Source organism: Cylas formicarius, unplaced genomic scaffold, assembly GCF_029955315.1.
Source record: "Cylas formicarius isolate icCylForm1 unplaced genomic scaffold, icCylForm1.1 PGA_scaffold_8__14_contigs__length_24414737, whole genome shotgun sequence".
Lineage (NCBI taxonomy): Eukaryota > Metazoa > Arthropoda > Insecta > Coleoptera > Brentidae > Cylas > Cylas formicarius.
In genome coordinates this window covers 2135229-2156431 of record NW_026844361.1, presented here as the reverse complement: position 1 = coordinate 2156431, position 21203 = coordinate 2135229, and the positions used below count along the sequence as shown (strand labels likewise).

The 21203-nt window shown below is 33.7% G+C and overlaps 1 protein-coding gene across 1 annotated transcript in view; it reads left to right on the top strand.

Annotated features, from left to right (window-relative positions):
- The window catches only part of LOC132706556 (fatty acyl-CoA reductase wat-like), a 63883-nt gene that overhangs the window by 37117 nt on the left and 5563 nt on the right, over positions 1 to 21203 (top strand). Inside the window, exons 3-6 of the mRNA XM_060677938.1 lie at positions 1453 to 1701; positions 17642 to 17787; positions 17844 to 17953; positions 20272 to 20716. Of these exons, the coding sequence (XP_060533921.1) occupies positions 1453 to 1701; positions 17642 to 17787; positions 17844 to 17953; positions 20272 to 20716 (950 nt within the window). The remainder of the gene's footprint in view (positions 1 to 1452; positions 1702 to 17641; positions 17788 to 17843; positions 17954 to 20271; positions 20717 to 21203) is intronic.

Here is a 21203-nt window from a genome sequence, read left to right as displayed (position 1 = left end):
TTTATTAAACATGAAGCTTTAAAAGAAACCTGTCTACTTAGAAAAACGCCTATATCGAATAAACGTAGTGATTTTCAAACTCACCTAATAAAAAGGAAAATATATTGCGCTTAACAAAGCGTTATTCCTACCTTGGATGAACCGAAAAAAAGCTAGAATAAGATGAATAAGCCACGCGATCCTCCATAGAGTTGTTTGTCAAATTGGATTTAAGTACCACAAAATAGACAAAAGGTAAGAATATCACACAGATTACGCACAAGAAACTAAAAAGATATAGACTAGCCCAAAGATCCAGAATTCACCTGAAACCTGGTTCGTTCCAAACGACACTGTATCCAAAAGATGGGTTGAATCCATTCAAAACTGTCAGACGAAAGCACCTTCAAATAAAGGAAAACGCATCACCATAATACACGCTGGGTCAGAAGACGGATTTGTCCCAAACCAGTTGCTTGCTGTTGTTGTCTGCAGAGAACATTAGTTAGCTTGGATTATCATAACGCTACAAGTGTCGAACTTTTTTTAAATTAGTTCCAAAACAATACTTTATAAAATATTTCCAGTAACAGTGTTATTGTCATGGATAACGCAAGCTACCATAGCCGTCTGCTACGCAAAGCATCAAGTTCAAAAACTGAAATCCAGGCATATTTGTTGAAAAATGATATTTATTTTGAATTTAGTTATAAAAAGCGCAACTCCTGGAAGTACTAAATTCATATGTAATTAAAAAACAGTATACATGCGATTATTTGGCTGCCCAGGCTGGGCATACTATTTTACGTCTTCTTCCACCAAATAAAATCAACAGTCGGAGCAAAAAATGTTACTCCAGTATTATAAATTTGATAAACATTGTAATTAATACCATACCAATTGAGAGCTGAAAAAATTCGGTACAGCACATTGTAAAAATTGGGGACTCTTCCATTTCTATACAAAACAACATAAATCATATTATAATTAACCTCAATGACGACTCTGATAGTGAAACAGAATTAGACTTAGATATTTAGAATAAAAATGTAATTATAAGTAAATATTCCTATCTAAGGATTTAATGTGTATATTTAATGTGATTGTTTTTTATTAGTGTAATTTAATAAGATTATACACACCTTAGTAAACAAAAAAAAATTATTAAAACCTCCCAGAGTCCGTCCCTAATGTTGTCCTTTAATACCTACCGAACCCGAGTTTTCTTGCACCATAATTGAAAGGTTTAGACAGACTATACACTCATAGTACAAATAACATCCAGAAGATTTATAAATAGTATTACAGTGCCCCGTCGAAGACCTTTCGAATAATTATTTTTGTCGATATTTTTTTACACTCTAAATTTTAATGCTCTAATTATATTGCACATTGCGTTAGCTGAGACGGGTTCGTTTTCAATAAAAATGTTTGCGTCGTCCATTCATTCAACGAACCGTTATTTCTTCGTAGCTCTTCGACGGTCTCAAAGAGCGCCAACCGAAGTGCAAAAACCGCGTGGAAGCGATACCTGGCGACTGCACCCTGGCTGGCTTGGGGCTATCGATCACCGACCGCCAGAGGCTTATCTCCGACGTCCACGTGGTCTTCCACGTGGCCGCCACCGTCAATTTCGACGAGCCCATCAAGGCGGCGTACGATATCAACGTCAATGGCCCGAAAGACCTTATCGGATTGGCCAGGGAGATGAGGAACCTAAAGGTGGAGTCCACGTTAACTGTAACATCTTTTTATTTTATTTTTTTGGAAAAATGGTTGTTTCAAAAGCGAACGCCGGACCTCTGTTATAAACCGATTTTTTGAAAACAAGATTTTGTTACGGAGGTTTGAAATTTTCGAAAAAATAGAGTCATCATAAAAAATATTACCAATTTATTTTTGTTTATTTACGTTTTATGTTGTTAGGTTTCAAAAGTTGCGAGAAAATGATAAATACAGGAGTTGCATAGTATACAGGGTTGCTCAAAAAAGCGTGATGAATAAAACATACATTTTTTTAAATGGAAGACTCTATTTTTATTTTTTTTTTAATTCGTTTAGAAATTTTTCAACTTTTTTATACATACGTATAATACATACCTAAACCTAACAGTTAAAAAATAAACGAATATAAATGTATTCGTTCATTTTGAATTTAAAAATTTCGATTTTCTGTATTTTTTCTTAAAGATCTTACAATTACTTACATACTTATTAACATTTTCCTATTTTTAATCATCTGTGATTTATTTTAATTTTTCGAATAGTTACTCTTCTTTATGTCTAAGACTATTGCTATAATGTTAATTAGCCGTGACAAAAGTATTAGCCAAACATTGCTTTGTTAAGATTAAATAGTGAATAGGAGTAAGTATTTGGTTGCAGCCGATGATAAAGCAACAAACAGATATTAAAAAAGTTGACGTTTTTTGGAAAAACAAACTTTGAACGATTCAATGCACACCATTTCCAGAAGGCTTTCGAGTAATTTACATAGGGTGAACAAGGCTATAACTGGTTAATATATTCTTGCCGAAATGAAAAAATGGTCTGCCTTTCCAGTGCGGGAAATATAGATTTATTTTTTGAAGAATGGGTAATATAATACTATTTACACCTTTGATTCTTGATTCTTGATTCCTTGAGGAATCCAGAAGATTTGTAAATGGGTCGTATCAATTAATTATAGGATACTTCCCAATTTTTATCCGCCTTCGCAAAATTGCCTCGCAATACGTTTTGACCCAATAATTTTTGTGAACATTTTGTGAAAAATAAAGGACGCCTTGAATTGACGACGCTCTTTTGATGGAATTAAATTGATATTTTTTACTACCGCATTGATAACATTCTGGAGTCGAATGTACTTAGACCACATTCTCTGCTTTTTGATCAAGTAATGAAGTACTATCAAATCATCTTTTTGCACATTTCATTTGGTTTCTTTTGGATTCGACCATCTGTGCATACTGCAACTAATTTTGACGATGACAAGCTAAAACTTGTGAAAAATGTGTAAAGCAAACAGTTTCCCAGTAACGATGAACTCTTTATCAACACCAATGGAACTGTTTCAGACAAATCGGTGATCTCGTCTAATGCCATGGAAAATGATTCCAATCCAGCCATACGGTCAGTCACTGTTGTTTTTATACCATTAACCATCATCATTTTTATACTTCTTGATAAACTAAATTTTCCAAATTTCCTTTTCTTTTCAGAACACAAAATCTTGCAAACCTCTAACATATAGATTTTGCCCCCTTAATATTTATTTTTATTTATTATTTTTATTATTTATTTATATTCAGCTCTTTCATCACCGACATAGATTTATTATACAGCAAACAAATTGGTTTACACATTGCGCAAGATATAAAAGAATTCTGATGAAGACTAAGTATTGTATTTTTTTTATTGGGGGTTGTTCATATCTGTTCTAATGCATTGCCATCAGCAAGTCCGTAAATAAAGTACATGATTAACAAATTCGAATAACAGCTGAAGTCCTTGTTCAGCAGTTCTTATAATTTTTTTATAAGATAAATATTAAGTTATTTTTAGTCAAATTATTCTCAAACATTCTCGGAATGTCGATAAATGGACATCCAATAAAATAGTTTATATCGTCGACAGAGCAAGATGTTGGTCGCTCTATCTCAGGAAAGTATCGAAATTTAAATAAAATCAAATAATCAAATAATTGTTTAATTTATATTTATTTAGAGCTAAGTCAGCCCCTTATCACTAGAAACAACGCTGCCAAATTTCAAACCAATCCGTGAGAATAACGTGAATCCGTGAAAAAACTTAAAAAATAAATTAATTAATAAATACATAAATGGTTTATTTCCAAACAATACCGGGTTTATAAGTACAAGAAAATCATTTGCAAAAAGGGACAGAAAACAATTTAGAAATGATCAACGTTCTGACCCAGTAAATTATTGTAATGTGAAAATAGGCTATTCCTCAGACACGGGTTACAGGTAAGGTGGGCACTTATTCTGGATTATTTTGTAATACAGACACACTGCATGAAGCTGACGTCCTTTTTCGATAGATAGCCACTTACCATAACTGAGTGCATTATTAAAAAATAATAACACCCCGTATATTGGACACAACGCATTTCTGTAGAGTCTCTTTCTCTTCTGTCTCTCTCAAGAAATGGTAAGTTGCCCTATCAGTGGCGTGACGAGTAAGAGAATACATTAAAACATTAATAAGATGCGATGTTTGTATTGAATTTTTTTTCATTTTACACGCATATAAATAATGCGTCAAAACGCTAGATTACTAAAAAAGATCTTTTTCTAAAATGCTAAATACAAATAAAAACACAAGCATCAAATTACCAAATCTATTGTTGTAGGCAGTAATTTTTTCGATAAAACCCAAATTATTTTTTTAAAGCTTTTAATTTATTTGTTTAGTAAGTAATACAATAATAAATAATGCAAATTAAAGATATTTTTTCACAATGTCGTTACAGAACAAAAAAAATCGGATGTATTTTTATTCTGAATCTGATAGAACAGTACCCTGAATACTGCTACTGGTACTGTCAGTTGTATGAGTTCTTTGCAAGATGTGGCAACTTAAATGTGACATTTCTACTTGCCATCCAATTTTTAATGAAGGCCTCTATTTTATTATGGAATTGAATTCCGACCGTTCGTTTTCACAAGCACAGATTTCCCTTCACGATATTTGACATAAAAAATTAGGCTCGGTTAACCATGACTTCAGGTTTATGTAATGTTTATGTTTATGTAATAAGAAACATAAGATTTTGGTGCCTTTTTGAGAGATCTATCCAACAAAAAAAATGATCAAAATCAAACCGTAGTCAAACATTTTACAACGATGTACAGTCTTAAGCAAGGCACAAACGATATTTCGAACACCCTGTATTAAAGCATTATAAAAAATGGTATAGTTGGGTTCTAAGTACTCCTGAATAAGAATTTTACACTTTATTTTTTAAAAAAGCCCTAATAGTATTTCTATTATCTCTCTCTTTTGTGAAATAGTCTCAGTTGGCCATGACTTTAAGTTGCAACAAAAATCAAAACAAGGTTTTAGTACATTTTTCAGAGACCTATCGGACTAAAAAAAAGATCAAAATGTAACCAAAGACAAAGATTTTACAAAAGTGTACAGTTCTTACGTGGGACGCACTGTATAGCATTCCACCCTTCGCCTCTAAGTTTTGTGTTTTCTATTAAATTTTTTTATTCACATTACATAATCCATGCACTAAAACCTTGTTTGCGATCAAAAGTTTACGTTTATCTTATGTTTTTGCTACCTGCAAAATCATGATAATTTTATCTTTATTTCTAATGATTAATTTTTTAAATTACCTCACAAAATAACAAATATATTAATAGATAACTTACTTGAAGCCCACTTGGCCCAATAGGGTCCTTAAAGAACCAACGGTTATCATGTTATCAAGCGAAATCAATCTGTCTAATATTTTCTGCCTAATTATTAAAAAAGAAACTACGTAGGTACAATAGTTTGTTATTAAATCATAAAATCATCTCTTCCCCAAAATATAAAAATCGTTAATGATTTCCCTTACGGAGTGATATATTCCAATTTTCTTGAAATCATTGGCCTCTTTTTCCTGGGCGTGCAAGAAGAAGTGCCTGTTTCATCTCCTAAGCAGTTAGTCTCCATTCATTTTTCTTGACTCATTTTGAATCCTAGAGTAGGTTGATTTAGATTGCGAGACATTGTTAACGATTTCTCGTCCTTGACTATCAATTATTAATCCGTTTTTGCAATATTTTTTTAGGGGACATCTACGGTAAATGAACTATTTAATAATAATAATAATACTTACTTACTTACAAATAAACAGTATATACTAATTATTTCTGTTATTATATAAACGCTGAGTTCTCAACAAAATAGAACTGACAAATTGGAAACAATAATGTTTGACTGCCGCAATATACTAACCTAACATTTACATTTCATTTGATTTTTAATTACATTGCATTACTATTTACAATTACAGCCCACATTTTCAAAAGTTAGCAATTATCAACAATAATTTTTGGACGAACTAAGGTATTTTTTATTATTATTTTCTGGTTTATTCCAAATAAACTAAATCAAAACCGCTTAGTCTAATCCAGTCAGGTACCTCTTTTTTATTCTATTATATGATTTAACTCTTACTTCAGGAGGCAGAGAATTGAAAATATTTGGTCAAGTACAGTATATCTGATTCTGACACGCCACATGTTTGGGGTTCTGTAGAGCTACATGATGCTGGGCAGCAGACATTGTATTAATACAATGTCGGCACAAAACGAGCAAAATTTTAATTAATTTCCCACATTTGCAAGATTAATAATTATAATCGTCTGAACTCGATAAAATAGAAATTACGACCAAAGCGATAACAGAAACTAACAAAAACAAACCAAAATTGAAAAAAATCAACCGAGTTTACAATGGATATCTTCCGCGCAGGTTTGACGTCACCAAGGCAATAACAGAGGCTAACCAAAATAAACCAAATTGAAAAAAAATCAACCGCTTCCACATCAACTCTCCTCAGCGACAATATAAATATAACACAAACGACAATACAAACATATTAAGTAAGTCTAGTTTTTGCACCGACTTGTCCCTGCGTCTAGAATCTAGATGTCCGATTTCGTTTATTTTGGTTTTATAAAAGTTGGTTTTTAGCATAAATCTTATCACTGTTTTGATATACAATTGTTTAAAAGTAAGCAGATTGCGCTCCTCAAAAAGTTAGTTACTCGGATATCGCTTTTTTTTTAAAATACATTTTTGACCCACCTGCAATCAATTTTTAGTCCCTCCACATATTACGTAATTCATAGAACTTATATAATAGTTTTTGATTTTGCTAGTTACATAATTAGTATGATTGCTCCAAGGAAACAGTTCATCAATCAGCATGCCCAGATATTTTGTAAAAGTTTTTTTTTCAAGAAAGTTATTACATTTACAGTCTACGTCTTGTTCACAATAGGATTTGCTAAGCCTTAGTTTCTGAATATTGGTAGGCAGAGATTTTGTCGATAAAGCAAAGGTAACAAAATGTGTCTGTCTGCTTCAGATAAAAATATATCTTCAATAACTAGAATAAGGCAAATAACGTTGCCTTCCCTCTGACGTTACACCGTAAAACTAACAAAAATAATGAAATAAAGGTTTAAATATGCGCACGATAGATGGGGCTATTCAAAAATAAACTTAAAATTAATACAACAGCACCTCAAAATTCGTATAATAGATTTTAAGAACACTATCACAATATCAACAGTTTTATGCAGAAAACACTTGATTTGGCTCACAGCGCCCCTTATAGTCCGGGAGCCCTGGACCTTTTTTCGAAATGATAAGCAACAAGGTAATTCTTTGAAAATCCTTTCATTTCATCAAGACGCCTAACCTTTTCCTCTACCAAAATTGTTGTATCAGGTAGCTAACTATACACGCAGGTATAAAATCATGTCATACCAAAATGATCAGCAACAGTTTAGTTTTTAGCTAAATTTATAAATATTGAAATATATAATTAGAAATTAAATTTGGCCTACAAACAAATAGGTTTGGTATAGCTTGCTAAAAATTTTTATAAAAAAATGATCACATTGTCCTACAAATAAACTGGTAGGATTTTTCAGTCCTACACTTTAAAGTTGTTGACCTCACGATAATACGTTATTCATCAGCAACTGTTAAATGAAACTTTAGGACATTTTCTATCTAAATCAATTAATGTCTTACATAAAAGTAGGTAGATTTCGCTAGTCCGACAAAAAATAGGTTGCAAGTTCGGCTCTTGAACATTATTCTTACTTAACCTCTAAATTACTGTCTAACTTATAAATTTAGTTTAGCGATACTTAAATGTTCAAAATTCGGGAGAGCGTTTTTAAAAACATTTATTACACGGAAAGCGAAATAAAGTTTTATTCGAACTGGCCTTTACAAAGGTTAGAATAATTAAGAGCGTATTTTACAATATTACAATCGAATAAAATAATTAATGAGGTGTCAGCGATGTGTTATCTTCGCTTAGCTTTGGGCTTCGTCTGCAGTTTGGGACATATAACTCCTCCCTCCTTTACTTTCGAAAATAACTGAGTGTTTTTTCGAAAAAACTTCAAGATTTTCTCCCTGGCAGGTTTCCTCTTTGGATGCGATTTTCTTCAATTCTCGTACCTCTCCGAATAAGAACTTCTTGATGATGAAAACTAAAATTAGAACCATGATTATTCCAAAAACAATAACAATTATTTGGAACGTATTCGTTTCTTCTTCCACTGGTTCCATGGGAGTTATTTTTTCTGCTAAGTCTCTCAGCTGGTATATTTAATTCACATTCATTTTTGAAAGACTGGGGGTATCCAGGACTTTCATTGCTTTCATTTCTGTCAATTGGATTTTTGGTAAAAATATTGGTTTTCCGTACTGGATTTTCACATCGTTGAAGAACTTTTCTTTATTAATTTCTATTTGACAGTTTACTGGTATCTTAATCAGTACTGGTACTTCGATTTGCATATATCGATCCGTGTTACACTTAATTAGTAATTTTTCAGGCTTCTGTGGCAAAACAAGAACTAAATTTTGAGTGATTTGTTCTATAATTGCCTCTGACAGGTTCATTTTCGTAATTGGGCAGTTTTCCATTCCTATATCGTCAAATAAATTCTCCACGCATACATCTCGGGGATGAGTTTCTTCTTTGCAAAAGTAGATTTCTTCGATGACGGGACATGTTTCTACGGTGAATTGTCTCTTCTTCTCCGCTTGTGCCATATAAGGGTAATGGGGTATAAAAATTGATTGATTTTGGATTATTGGGAAAATATGGTAAAAGGAAAATATTTCGGATATTAAAATGGGTACACTTCAAAGATCACTTTCGAGTCAACAAAATTTACCTGAGTTCCCAAAATTTGATAAGAAGATAAAATGTTTTTAAATTGGGGAATTTGATTATCTTTATAAATTGATGCTAAATATTTAAGCATTTTATTCAAATCCGAAATCGGTAAAATACTATTATGAAGCGCATTAACTTTTGCAAACGTCTTCTAGGTTATCTAGAAACATTAAAATATTTTGGCAATCTAAGTTTAATTGCGTAATGATCCCGTGAAAACTAAGATAGTCTTGTAAAGAGTTTATCGTCATTAATACTGCATTTTGGAATGTTTTTAAACCAGTTTGTAGTTTTCGTTGATTTTCATTTAATTTTACAATAGTTTTATTGTAATTATTAATTATGCCCTTTGATAAAGATACTTGTAGTTCTAGTTCTTTGGCTAAATTATTTTGGTTTTTCTCAAGTGTATTTATTGCTGCTTTATAATAATTTCCGTCGTCAGCGTCGAGAGTTCCAAATAGCCATTTATATATTTTACCAACCGCGTTAATTAAGCCTCGTTCCTTACGAACATGTGGATGTAAATTTTCAAGTTTTTCCACCGTAATTTGTATTAAATATTCAGTTCTTAGAAGTAAATTTTCGGCAAGTCCATAATAAGAAATATTATTAGTTATATTTTTAACATTAAACTTATCTTTAATTATTTTAAATGCGTTCTCTATGCTTTCTACCTGTTTAATTATTTGGCTTAAATCTACATAATGAATAAATGTATGTTTGTTATAAATTAACTTCGCGTTACCTATCTGGATAGGAAGTATAGGATTTACGAGTTTGGTAACTTGTACGTCTGTCGTTATTATTCGTTCGGTTAGAACTGCTACGAGTAGAAGAGTCAACATTTTGATTTTCATTGGTTTCCTGAAAGAATAGATTTTTATTAACCTTTGGCCTCTTTGCACTACTTTTATGGTAATTTGTCTTTGTTGTTATTAATTTATTTTCCGTTTGGTGTATTAACGGTATCTTTTTAAATTTTGGAAGTTCTTTACTTCTAAATTTTGTTTTTTCTTGTTGGTCATCTTGGGTTTCGATGTCTTCGAGAACTACATTACAATGAATTATTTTAAATGCTGAATTTTTGAAAGTGTTTTGCAATGTTACAGCGAAAATTCTAATTAAATTTTCTGCTTCAAAGTAAATTGCATAAGTAGTTTTCGGGTTAAAGTATTCTTTTATGATTTATAGAATATTTGGCATGGGGTCATTTTTCGGGATTGTGATATAAAATCGATTATTATTAAATATGTTTTCTTTCTTTATTAAAAATTTTCCTACATCTCCTGTTGTTAATATTATTTGATTCTTAAAATGATTTAATGGTTTTTCCGAAATTGGAATTTCGAAAATTGGGTTTTCCGCTGAGGAATGTACTGTCTCATTTTCTTTTTAAATCTTTTTGATTTTCCCGTTGGTTAAACGGGAGTTTAATTTGAATGTCCGATAAAATTTTAATTTTTTGTTCTTCCGGTTTAAACAAAATTTCATCTAACGTTAAGTCGTGTAGATTTGGCAATTCATCGTTATCGTGTAATAAAAAGTCGCCTATAATTTCATCTGCGTCTCCTAAGTTGTTAAATATTGAGTCAGTTTCAGGAGCGTTCATATCTATTGGATATCGTGATAAAGCGTCCGCTACTTGGTTGTTTTTACCTTTTTTATATTTAATCACTGCTGGGTTCAGCGTTCTTGATGCGTAGCATATTGGGTGTCCGTCTTGGGATAAAATTCCTGAGATGGCATATTTCGATGCGTCGGTTGTTAATTCAAACCTCTTTATAAAGTCCGGATAAGATAATACTGGCTCTGAAGTTAGCGCATTTTTACGCGTATTAAAAGAATCAATGAATTCTTTAGTGTGTTCGACTTTGCTTTCCTTTTTCAAACATTGTGTTAATGGTTTTCTGTATTTAAATGGAATTTCGTTGTTAAATCCTATTAGCTTTTTATTTATTAAATCGATATTCAGATTCATATTAATTAAGTCAGTTAAACCTATCACTCCGTCAAAAAAGTCGTGAAAATTAAATAAGATAAAATCTATTCGATAATCGATGTTAAATTCAGAAAATGCTTGTATGCTAGCTTGAAATCTGGTATTTTGACTTCCTACTGCTGTCTTTATTTCATTGTTTTTATGATAAATGCAATTTGGAAAATATTTTTCAGCGATAGTTGGGCGTAATATCGAACGTGAGCTACCCGTGTCTATTAGTAGTTTAATATTTGGTTTACGTATTTGAATATACGGTAAAGCGTTGTTAGAAGAAATATTAATTTCTACTAGGGTAGATTGTTTGTTGGGCTGAGTTCGTGAAAATTTTCGTCATTTGGATTTTGTGTTTCGACGTTTTGTTCAATAATAATAATAATAATAATAATAATCAACTTTATTTCACATTGTGTCATAAATACATTACCTAAACATAATATACCAAACACAAAGGAAATCGGCGTCAAAAAAGGAAAAAGCACCAGATATTGTTACAAATTTCAATTACATCGTATTTACAATTATTTAAATTTTACAGAAAAAATCTTCTATGGAGTAAGGTTCTAACTCTATCAATAACTTTTTTATTGTATATTTAAAGATTTTTAGAGTTGCAATTGTTTTTACCTCATTTGGTAATTTATTATACAATCTCAGGCACATATAATAAGGACTCCTTTCAGTTAAGGTTAAACGGTGAATAGGGTAATTTACATTTAGGGTTCTGGTATTATATCTATGAAATATCTGTGGTTCGAAGTCCTTTCGATTTTTAAAGAAGAATATCAATGCTTCATAAATATATAAAGCATATACAGTAAAAATACCTTCAGTCTTGAACGCCCCTCTACAGCTCTCTCTAAATTGCATTTTTTTGACAGTCCGAAGAGTTCTCTTTTGAACCACGAAAATTTTCTGTAGTTGACCACTACCCCCCCAAAAGATAATTCCATACCTCATGCGCGACTGAAAGTTTGCAAAGTACATAATTTTTAAAGTTTCCTTATTCATATAATTTGCAACGACTCGAATTCCATAACAAATTGAATTTAATTTATTTAGCAGATAATCAATATGTTCAGACCAATCAAGAAATTCGTCAATTTGTAAACCTAAGAATTTAGTGTTATTTACAATAGTAATATTTTCTTTACCTAACCGTATTCTTAATGGTATTTCAACTCTACATAATTTAGTTCTAAACATAATTAACTTCGTTTTCTCTTTGTTTAATATCAATTTATTTCCTAGAAACCAGTCATATGCCCTTGTAAAAATATCGTTGCCTTTATCACTAACGTTAGTGAGATTATTTCCACCTACAAGCAGGTTGGTATCATCCGCATAGCATATCATGCTCTCTTCTTCTGACTGTGTTACTAAATACAAGTCATTCACAAAAATAATAAATAAAATTCGACCAAGAATACTACCTTGTGCTATGCCCAGACTATTTTCCTTAATATCCGAAAAATAACTAGTGCCATTTTGGGTTATTGTTACTTGTTGCTTCCTTCCTATTAAGTATGATTCAAACAATTTTAGAACATTACCTCTTACACCATATAAATCCAATTTTTTGAGCAATAAGTCCCTGTCTATACAGTCGTATGCTCTAGAAAGATCTAAGCACGTACCTAAAGCTATTCTTTCGCCCTTCAAGTGTTTTAAAATTGTTTTTATAAACTGAAATATAGCGGTTTCTGTTGATTTATTAGCTACATAACCATGCTGATGATTGTTGAACATTTTATATTTATTAAAAAACTCTTGGAGTCTTTTGCAAATAGCCATCTCAAATACTTTAGAAAACCCGGGCAAAAGGCTAATTGGTCTATAATTGGTAATTATTTCCGGATCTCCCTTTTTATAGATCGGTTTTATTAATGCTGTTTAAAGTTGGTCTGGGAAAACGCCATTTTCAAATGATTCATTAATCAAAAGACACAACACTTCACTTGCATACGGGACAGAAATTTTTATTATACTGGTTGGAATCTCGTCTATTCCACTACTATGTTTATTTTTAATTTGTTCAGCCAAATGACAGATTTCATCTGGTGTTACCGGTGTTAAAAACATGGACTGTGAATTTACGGGTATTTTATTGGAAAATGGCCTTTTTTTTAGGTTTTCCAATAATTCAGGTACAACGTTCAACAGATATTCATTAAAATCATTTGACATTTGATTAGGATCCTCACTCATACCAATGTCAGCCCCTAAACTGTTTCCACCCAAAATCTCATTGCATATTGACCACATGCATTTGGTTTTATTATCAGAAAGCTTTAGCTTAATGTCATATGCCTGAGATCGTTCAGTTTTCAAAAGATTATCATATTTTCGCTTAACAAATCTGTATTCCTGTTTATATCGAGCACTTTGTCTAGCCAAAACTAACAAGATATCTAGTTTTCGTTTACATTCTCTAATCTCATCATTATCTTTATATGATTTACACCACTAGCGTTTCTTATTGTTTTTTTAGGAAAACGTTGATCAAACAGTGTAGAGAAAAGATTCATAAAAAAGTTCCACTCTTGATTGACATCATCCGTTTCTGACATAATTACATCCTCCCACTTTTGTTCTTGTAGGCAGTTTATAAAGGTTTGCTTATTTTTTTCTGAAAAGATTCTTTTCAAATGAGCCGTATGTTGTCTAAAATTCTCTAAAGGTAATATAATTTTCTGAGCAGTATGATCAGAAATGAAAGCGTCAAATACTAGAGTGTTTCCGTATTCACAATTCACAAAGATGTTGTCAATACAGCTTGCTGTATGTGACGTTACCCTTGTGTTTTCAAAAACCGTAGGCAAAAGGTTAAATGAAGCCATTAGTGAAATTAAGCTTAATTTGTGTTCATTTTCTCTAAGCATGTCTATATTAAAATCCCCCGCTATAACAATTTTTTTATTTTCCTTAAATATATCTAAGAGTACCTTTTCTAAGCAATATAAGAAGACGTCTATAATTCCTGATGGAGGTCTGTAAATTGACAAAACTATTAACCGATCTTTCTTAAATGTGCACTCTACTGCTGTGAACTCAAAAACTTTTTTTATTGATAATTCACTTAGGTTATTTCTCGGTTTACACCTCACAGATTTATGCACATAAATAGCGCTTCCTCCATGTTCTCTATGTTCTCGACAGAAGGCACTTACTAGGTCAAAGTCTTTGATCACTAACGTTTTTAATTCTGCCTGAGTTTTCCAGTGTTCTGTTACACACAACAATTTACATGAAAGGTTATTTTGAAGCATGTTATTTATGCTGTCCACCGCATTCCCTAACGATTGGACGTTTTGATGAATTATGGAGCATTCATCTGCAGAGTGTCTCCCTTTATCAACTAAAGTATTTGTAACACACTCCTTTGACCGACAACCTGTACTCACTATTGGGGTCCCTTTTATAAAAAATCATTATAATTAATATTATTTCTATATGCTTTTAACCTTCTTCTATATGCCGGGCAACTTTTGTCTCTGGCAGAGTGCTTCCAATCATCTAGCTTTAACTTTATGCAGTTTGAACAATTTAAAACATTTTCAGTACAATCCGCCGCTTTGTGTTCCTTTCCACATTTGTGACAACATTCTTTCTCAGAGCAATATTTAGTTACATTACATTACAAATTATAGTGTTCTTGTACGTAAACCATTATCAGATCGAAAAATATTATCCCTTTTTTCAAAAACCATTTTGAGATGGGTGGCGGGGCTTGAAGAATCCAGTTTTCCTTAGTCGGGTTGCGACACTGCTTTTTCGCTATTACTTGGATTTTGTCACATATATTATATCCAAGTTCCTGCACAATTTCGTTGTTCAGTCCTTCTAATTCCTCGAGAAACTCTTCATTTGAAAAGCCCTTTTGAATTCCAGTTACCATAAACATGGGGTCATTGATATGGGACTCCTTAAATTTCAGATATTCTATTTCTTGTATGGCAACTTTTAATTTATTTTGCTGATCCTTGTCAAAACTTTCCAAAATTATAACGCCGCTTTTGGTTTGCTTGACACTTTTAAAACCTTTTCCAATATTCGCATTGTTTATTTCTTTTTTAAACTGTCTGAGGGCTTCTTTTGGATCTGTGACATTTTCGACACGAATAATCGTTTCGTGCCTCTTGTTCGTTGTTGGCGTTACCCACGATTCACTCTTTTTATTAATAGTGTTCACATCAGTGCTGGTGTATGTATTATTCTGGTTTTTATTTATGGTAGTTGTCAGCACGTCGGCAAAGGTATTTTTCTTTAATTCATTATCCATTCCTTCTTCTTGGATAATCATTTTTGACGTCTTACTAACCACGTCATTTAAAACCAACTGACTTTTAAACTTCACATTCTCGTTTTCTATTCTACCATAGTTAAACACTATTACGGTAAGGAGTTTATGGATGTTATTATGTGCTTCTTTTAAACGTTCCTGATCATCCTTAGAGAACAATCCAACTGTTTTACTTGCCAACTCGTTAATTGTATCTAAGTTGTCAAACATTTTCTGAATAAAATTTTCGGAGAAATCCAGTTTTGTAGATCTGTTTTCATTTTCATTAGGTTCCGCTTGTCTCTTTTTATGATTTTCCTCCACTTCTGGACTTACTTCTGATCTCAATCTCTTATTAGAAAATTGTTCTGTATTCACCTGCTCTTGTGTGTGTACTATTTTTGGAGGTGTACGCAACACATTATGTTTTGGCTTAAAAATATCCATGTTTTTAAATTCATTAATAGCACCTGATGATTTAGTTCCACCCTGTATAATTTGTGAAGAAACGTTATCAGTCATATTTTTATTGACTTGATCGTCCTTACCAGAATCAACCATTTTTTGTTCATGTTTATCTACTGTTTTTTCTGTGTTATATTTATTTATGTACGTTCTTATCTCCTCCGTTTTTTTGTCTACGTCTAGATATTCACTTTTTGTTATTTCTTGGGCGGGCAGGGATCCAATAGAAAAATGCCTTGTTTTTGGGTTCCCTTTTAATTTACTTCTTCTGCCATCACTTGCACTGCTCATGGCAATGTTTGTGTTTCACTTCACCAAAAAAAATAAAAATTACTTTACACTATATCACTGGGAAAATTCGAAAATATCGGAGCGATTGAAAATACGTGCACACCGTTAACATCGTACTTCGTAATTTTCAAATTCAGAAACATAAGCAATGGCTTCCTCTAAATAATCCGGTTGTTTCAAATGCATGTTGTTATTGAGCGTCCCGGTGCATCCAGCTTTGAATGTATCGAGCGCGATTTTGTTGTAATAATTAACATGGAATAGTTTTTCATTTTGATCTAAATCTTCTGAATTACTAATCCGCTGTATTACACTACTCTTTAAAAGTTGTAGCCTACCACCGAAATCAACTAAATGTTAGTTTTTGAACGGTCTTGTTCTAGTTAATTCCTGAATTAGACAATCTTAATTTCTCCTATCTGCGAAGCATTAAATTTTTTATGCTTAACCAATCTGTCAAATCTGATCGGTTTCCTACCATTAACTCTGCTTTCCCTACTAGTTTGTGTATGATACAATCGAAGATATGGCTATTTAGTTCCGCATCTCCTAAACTAACGTAGGAATTTATTAATCTTTCGCAATAAATTTGTTTAGCGTGTCGCTATTTCCGTCATAAGGTTTTATGTTATCTACTTTAGATTTAAAAAGATTCCAATTAAATCTAGGTTCCGCACTACTCATACTACCTCAGCTTCCTTGTTGGGTCATTGTTTTGACTCTTTTTTGTGTTTTGTTCCCTAACTTTAAAATTGAATTGAATTGTTTTTCGAGGTTTTCGATTTCAGAATCGCTCATTTACGATTTGATTTGATTTGTTTCTTTTTTCTTTTCTTGTTTTCTTAACCTAATCGCGTGCAATGCGAGCCCTAAACTATCCGTTCAAGTGACCTTATACAGAGGTATCGGAGGGGCAAAAGGAAATGGCACTTACGGTTTCGTATTTCTCCGTCTCCTTTCCGGCTCAATTTTCCAACTCGTCGCATGCGGGTTGTACCTTCGTAGACCGTCGTTCTGCTTCCCTTGCTGCAGGTTCTGCGTGCTGAAGGATTTGAAAATCCACGTAGCGGGTGTCCAAATGTTTTCGAACTTTCCTCGATTGGCGATTTCAAAGAAACTCCCAGAAGATTCTGGTTAATTGTCCACCAGTACTGCACTTAGAAAATCCGTTCCGACTGCGCCACTTAAATGTTCAAAATTCGGGAGAGCGTTTTTAAAAACATTTATTACACGAAAAACGAAATAAAGTTTTATTCGAACTGGCCGTTACAAAGGTTGGAATAATTAAGAGCGTATTTTACAATATTACAATCGAATAAATAGCTTCAATGGGCTTCATCTGCAGTTTGGGACATATAACTCGATTAACTGTTTTTCGTTCTTAAAATATTCCTACAGTCATTATCTATGATGCTGTTTTATAGAAATGAGTTTAATTAAGTTGTTTCACCTATGGGAACTTTTTCCCTGAAAAAAAAACTTTTTTCCTGAAACATTGCCGCATCTTTTTCAAACGCCGTCTTTATTATTACATGTTATTGATTGTTATTTCGCTTTTGTATTCTTCCTGTCAATTTTTGCGCAGTTTCAAAAGATAATGTAAGAAATATTGCCCAATGTCCAACAAAATATTTGTGCCGCTAAATTTTACAAGTACTCTCCCCATTTGCAGTCCGTGCTGCACATTTCCACCGCCTACTCCCATTGCACGCAGCAAACGATAGAAGAAAAGTGCTACGACGTGCCGGTCGACTACGAGGACCTGGAGAGGGCGCTGCAAAAATTAACCCCCGAAGAAGCCGAAGTCTGCACCCCCAGGTATAAATTTAATAACCGCGCGTTAGACAACCGCTATCATACGCGCTTATTTGTAGAATTTTAGGAAAGTGGCCCAACACTTACACCTTCACCAAAGCTCTGGCCGAATCCGTCGTCCGAAACGTCGGGAACGGACTCCCGATCGGAATTTTTCGACCCGGAATAGGTAGGATAATAAATAATTTTTAGAAATTGAGTCTGCAGGTCAAGATGAAACGCTGGTAATCATTTTGGAGTTTCTGAATCGACCTCCGAGAGGCGTAATTTCCATCCGGATTCTTAAAACTCGATAAACAAAGTTGATTTTTTTAATGGAGACGAAATTTATCCTGCTCGAAAGATAATTTTCTCGCATAGTAATTTAAATATGACTTCTGGCGTATAACCGCCACGGCTGGCTCGGACGCAGTCCAATTTGGAGGTCCAATTTTCAAGAATTAATAGTCTAGCGGCGTTAAATGACACGATCCTAGAGGTCAACTGACATGTTGCGCCGTCTTGTTGAAACCATTGCTCCTTTACATAATAACTATTCAATTGATGGCTCTATAACAATCACCGTTGACTGTAACTTAAAGAAGTACGGACCAAACATTTCACTAGCCCATAAAGTACACCAGTGTTTCTGGAGATAACGGTGACTCAACATACACAACATTCAACTAAAAGTGAGCTTTATCGCTTAACAAAATTCGCTTCGAAAATCCGGATCAACGGCCATTGTTTTGGACCCATTCACCGAATCTACGCCTTGCTAACTTCAATTTTTGGATTTTGTAAGGGCGCAAACCAAGATCTTTCCGCAAAATCTTCTATAAAGTGATAACTTGTATACGCACTGTAAGAAGTCGAATAAGGTGCTCTGATGGACGATTATGGACCTATGATGGACCTTAAAATAGGCGTAGGACCATGATTTTTTAAATAAATTTGCACAATTTAGAAGCTATTCATGTTGAAATGCCAAACCAAATTGAACATAAATCACCAGACTGTTGACAAAATGGCCGCCAGTTAAAAAAGTGCCGGGAACTTAAAGTTCTATACCTCAGCAAAAAACACCCTCTAGTAAGGGTGACGGATGTTTTTCAAAGGAACTTCCTATTTGCAAATCTTCTTTAATCCTCCTGCGTCGGTTCGCATTCTACTCTGTACGTGCTTATATATTGTTTGAATGGGCGGAGGGGCATGACTGAATTCCATTCTATGGATTCTTAGATTTTTCGTTGGTAGAAGAACTGATAGCATGCAAGAATTTTAGTTTTTGATACACATTATATTTAAAATTACGACAAATAAACTCCTCGGCAGTTTTTGGTTTAGTTTTGACGTTATATTTCTTAAGAACTATTGATATATGATCAATGATGGAACAGTGGCAAGTGTGGGGTTGTTTTCGAACTCATTGTCTTTGGAAGGTTGGAATAGCTATGTTTTCTCAGTTATCACTGTCATCGCAAATATATTTATAGAAGCTTTTGAAAAGAAAGTCATCTATAATTTCCATATAAAATCCAAGTTATGGAAACGCTACGTTGATGATACTTTTCTTATTTGACCTGATGGTCAATAATTCTTCCAAGATTTTCTTAGTCGTTTAAACTCTATTCACTCTAACAGACGTTTTACCATTGAATTAGAAAGAAATAGTAACCTCCAATTCCTGAAGATTGTTGGCAATAGAAAATCATACCTATCACTGAATTTATTTACAGAAAACCTACACCCACAGACCGATACCTTAATACATTTTTACATCACCATCCGGCTCAAATATATTCGATTATCAACTCCCTTGCTTACAAAACTCTTTCAACCCTAGTCACCGAACCCAAAATTAAAACACCTTACATCTGTTCTTCTCTCTAGTAATTTTCACATTAGAGTTATAAATATACACATTACTGAAACCTTCCAAAGATACTGATTTCGCAAGCAACCTCACACTTGCCACTTACTCACCACATATCTAAAGTTCTAAATAAATATAACGTCAAAACCACTACACACGACTTGTCCAAAAACACCTTCGATCCGTCAAAAACAAAATTGCGTTTGAGATACCAGGAGTATACCGGCAAGGAGAGAGACAGGATGAAAAATATCAACTAGTTTCAAAGAACATGAAAGACCCTTAAAACTACGACAAATAAACTTATCTTCTCTATATTCTCGCATGCAATCAATTCTTCTATCAACGAAAAATCCGAGAATCTATAGAAATCTATAAGCAACCAATTTTAACCACGACTCAGATCATAACCTTTCGCCAATATGGGAATCAGTCATGCCCCTCTTTTAGCTCCGTTCCCCTCAAACAATATATAAACAAGTGCAGAGTAGAATGGGAGCCAGTTCCAGACGCAGAAGATTAACAGAATAGAATAACAGTAGCCTGTGGAAGTTTCGGTGAAAAACGTGAAATATTGTCGATACCTGATCTATGGGTTTACCTATAGACTAATTATACCATTTCGATTTCAGTCGTATCGACGTACAAAGAGCCCGTACCTGGATGGATAGACAACATGTACGGCCCCACGGGTGTCGCAGCGGGTACTATATCCGGAGCCCTGAGGGTGGTACGCTGCGACCCGGATAAAACTGCCGAATTGGTGCCCGTGGACACCTGCGTGGCCGCCATGGTGGCGTGCGCGTGGGACGTAGCCCGCGAGGACAACCCCCGGACCGCGGAGAGCGTCCCCGTCTACAACTACGTGTCCTCACCGGAGAACCCGATCTTCTGGCGCGAGTTCATGGACCTGAACTTCATCCACGGACTGCAGTATCCGCTCTCGAACGCCATCTGGTGCAGCATCACGTTCCTGGTGGTACGCAGGGAGTTTTATTGGCTGGCGAAGGTGCTGTTGCACGTGCTGCCCGCATTTTTTATCGACATGATGCTCGTCGCGACAGGAAACAAGCCCAGGCAAGTAGGCACTCGGTGGCACCTAACGGGACCACTTTTTGTTTAAATACTAAATGAAGCGACCAAAGTAAAGACCCCAAATTGCGAATTGCGCGAGAGAGCTCAGATCAGACCAATCACATTTTGGATTAATGTCTTTTATACAGACGCGACCATAGATCAAAAATTACTAGTTTAGACAAAATACTACTGTTTTTGTAAAATTTCAAATATTAGTTTGTAACTGCTGTTAAATTAGTTGGTTTCATTAAATATGATTAATTCGCATTACTTACTTTTTTGATGGTCTACATCTCTTCAACGTTTTGTTACCATGATCAATTAAGGTCAGTTTGCGCATGGAGTTTCGGTTTTGCTTTAATAAAATATTAAAAAGCACAGTTTTACGTGAGTTTATTTGGATACTGACTAACAAGCTTTCTACAATTTTGGTTCAGTCTCTTTGATTCAGACATAACGGTAGATCGAAGTACCACAGAATGTTGAT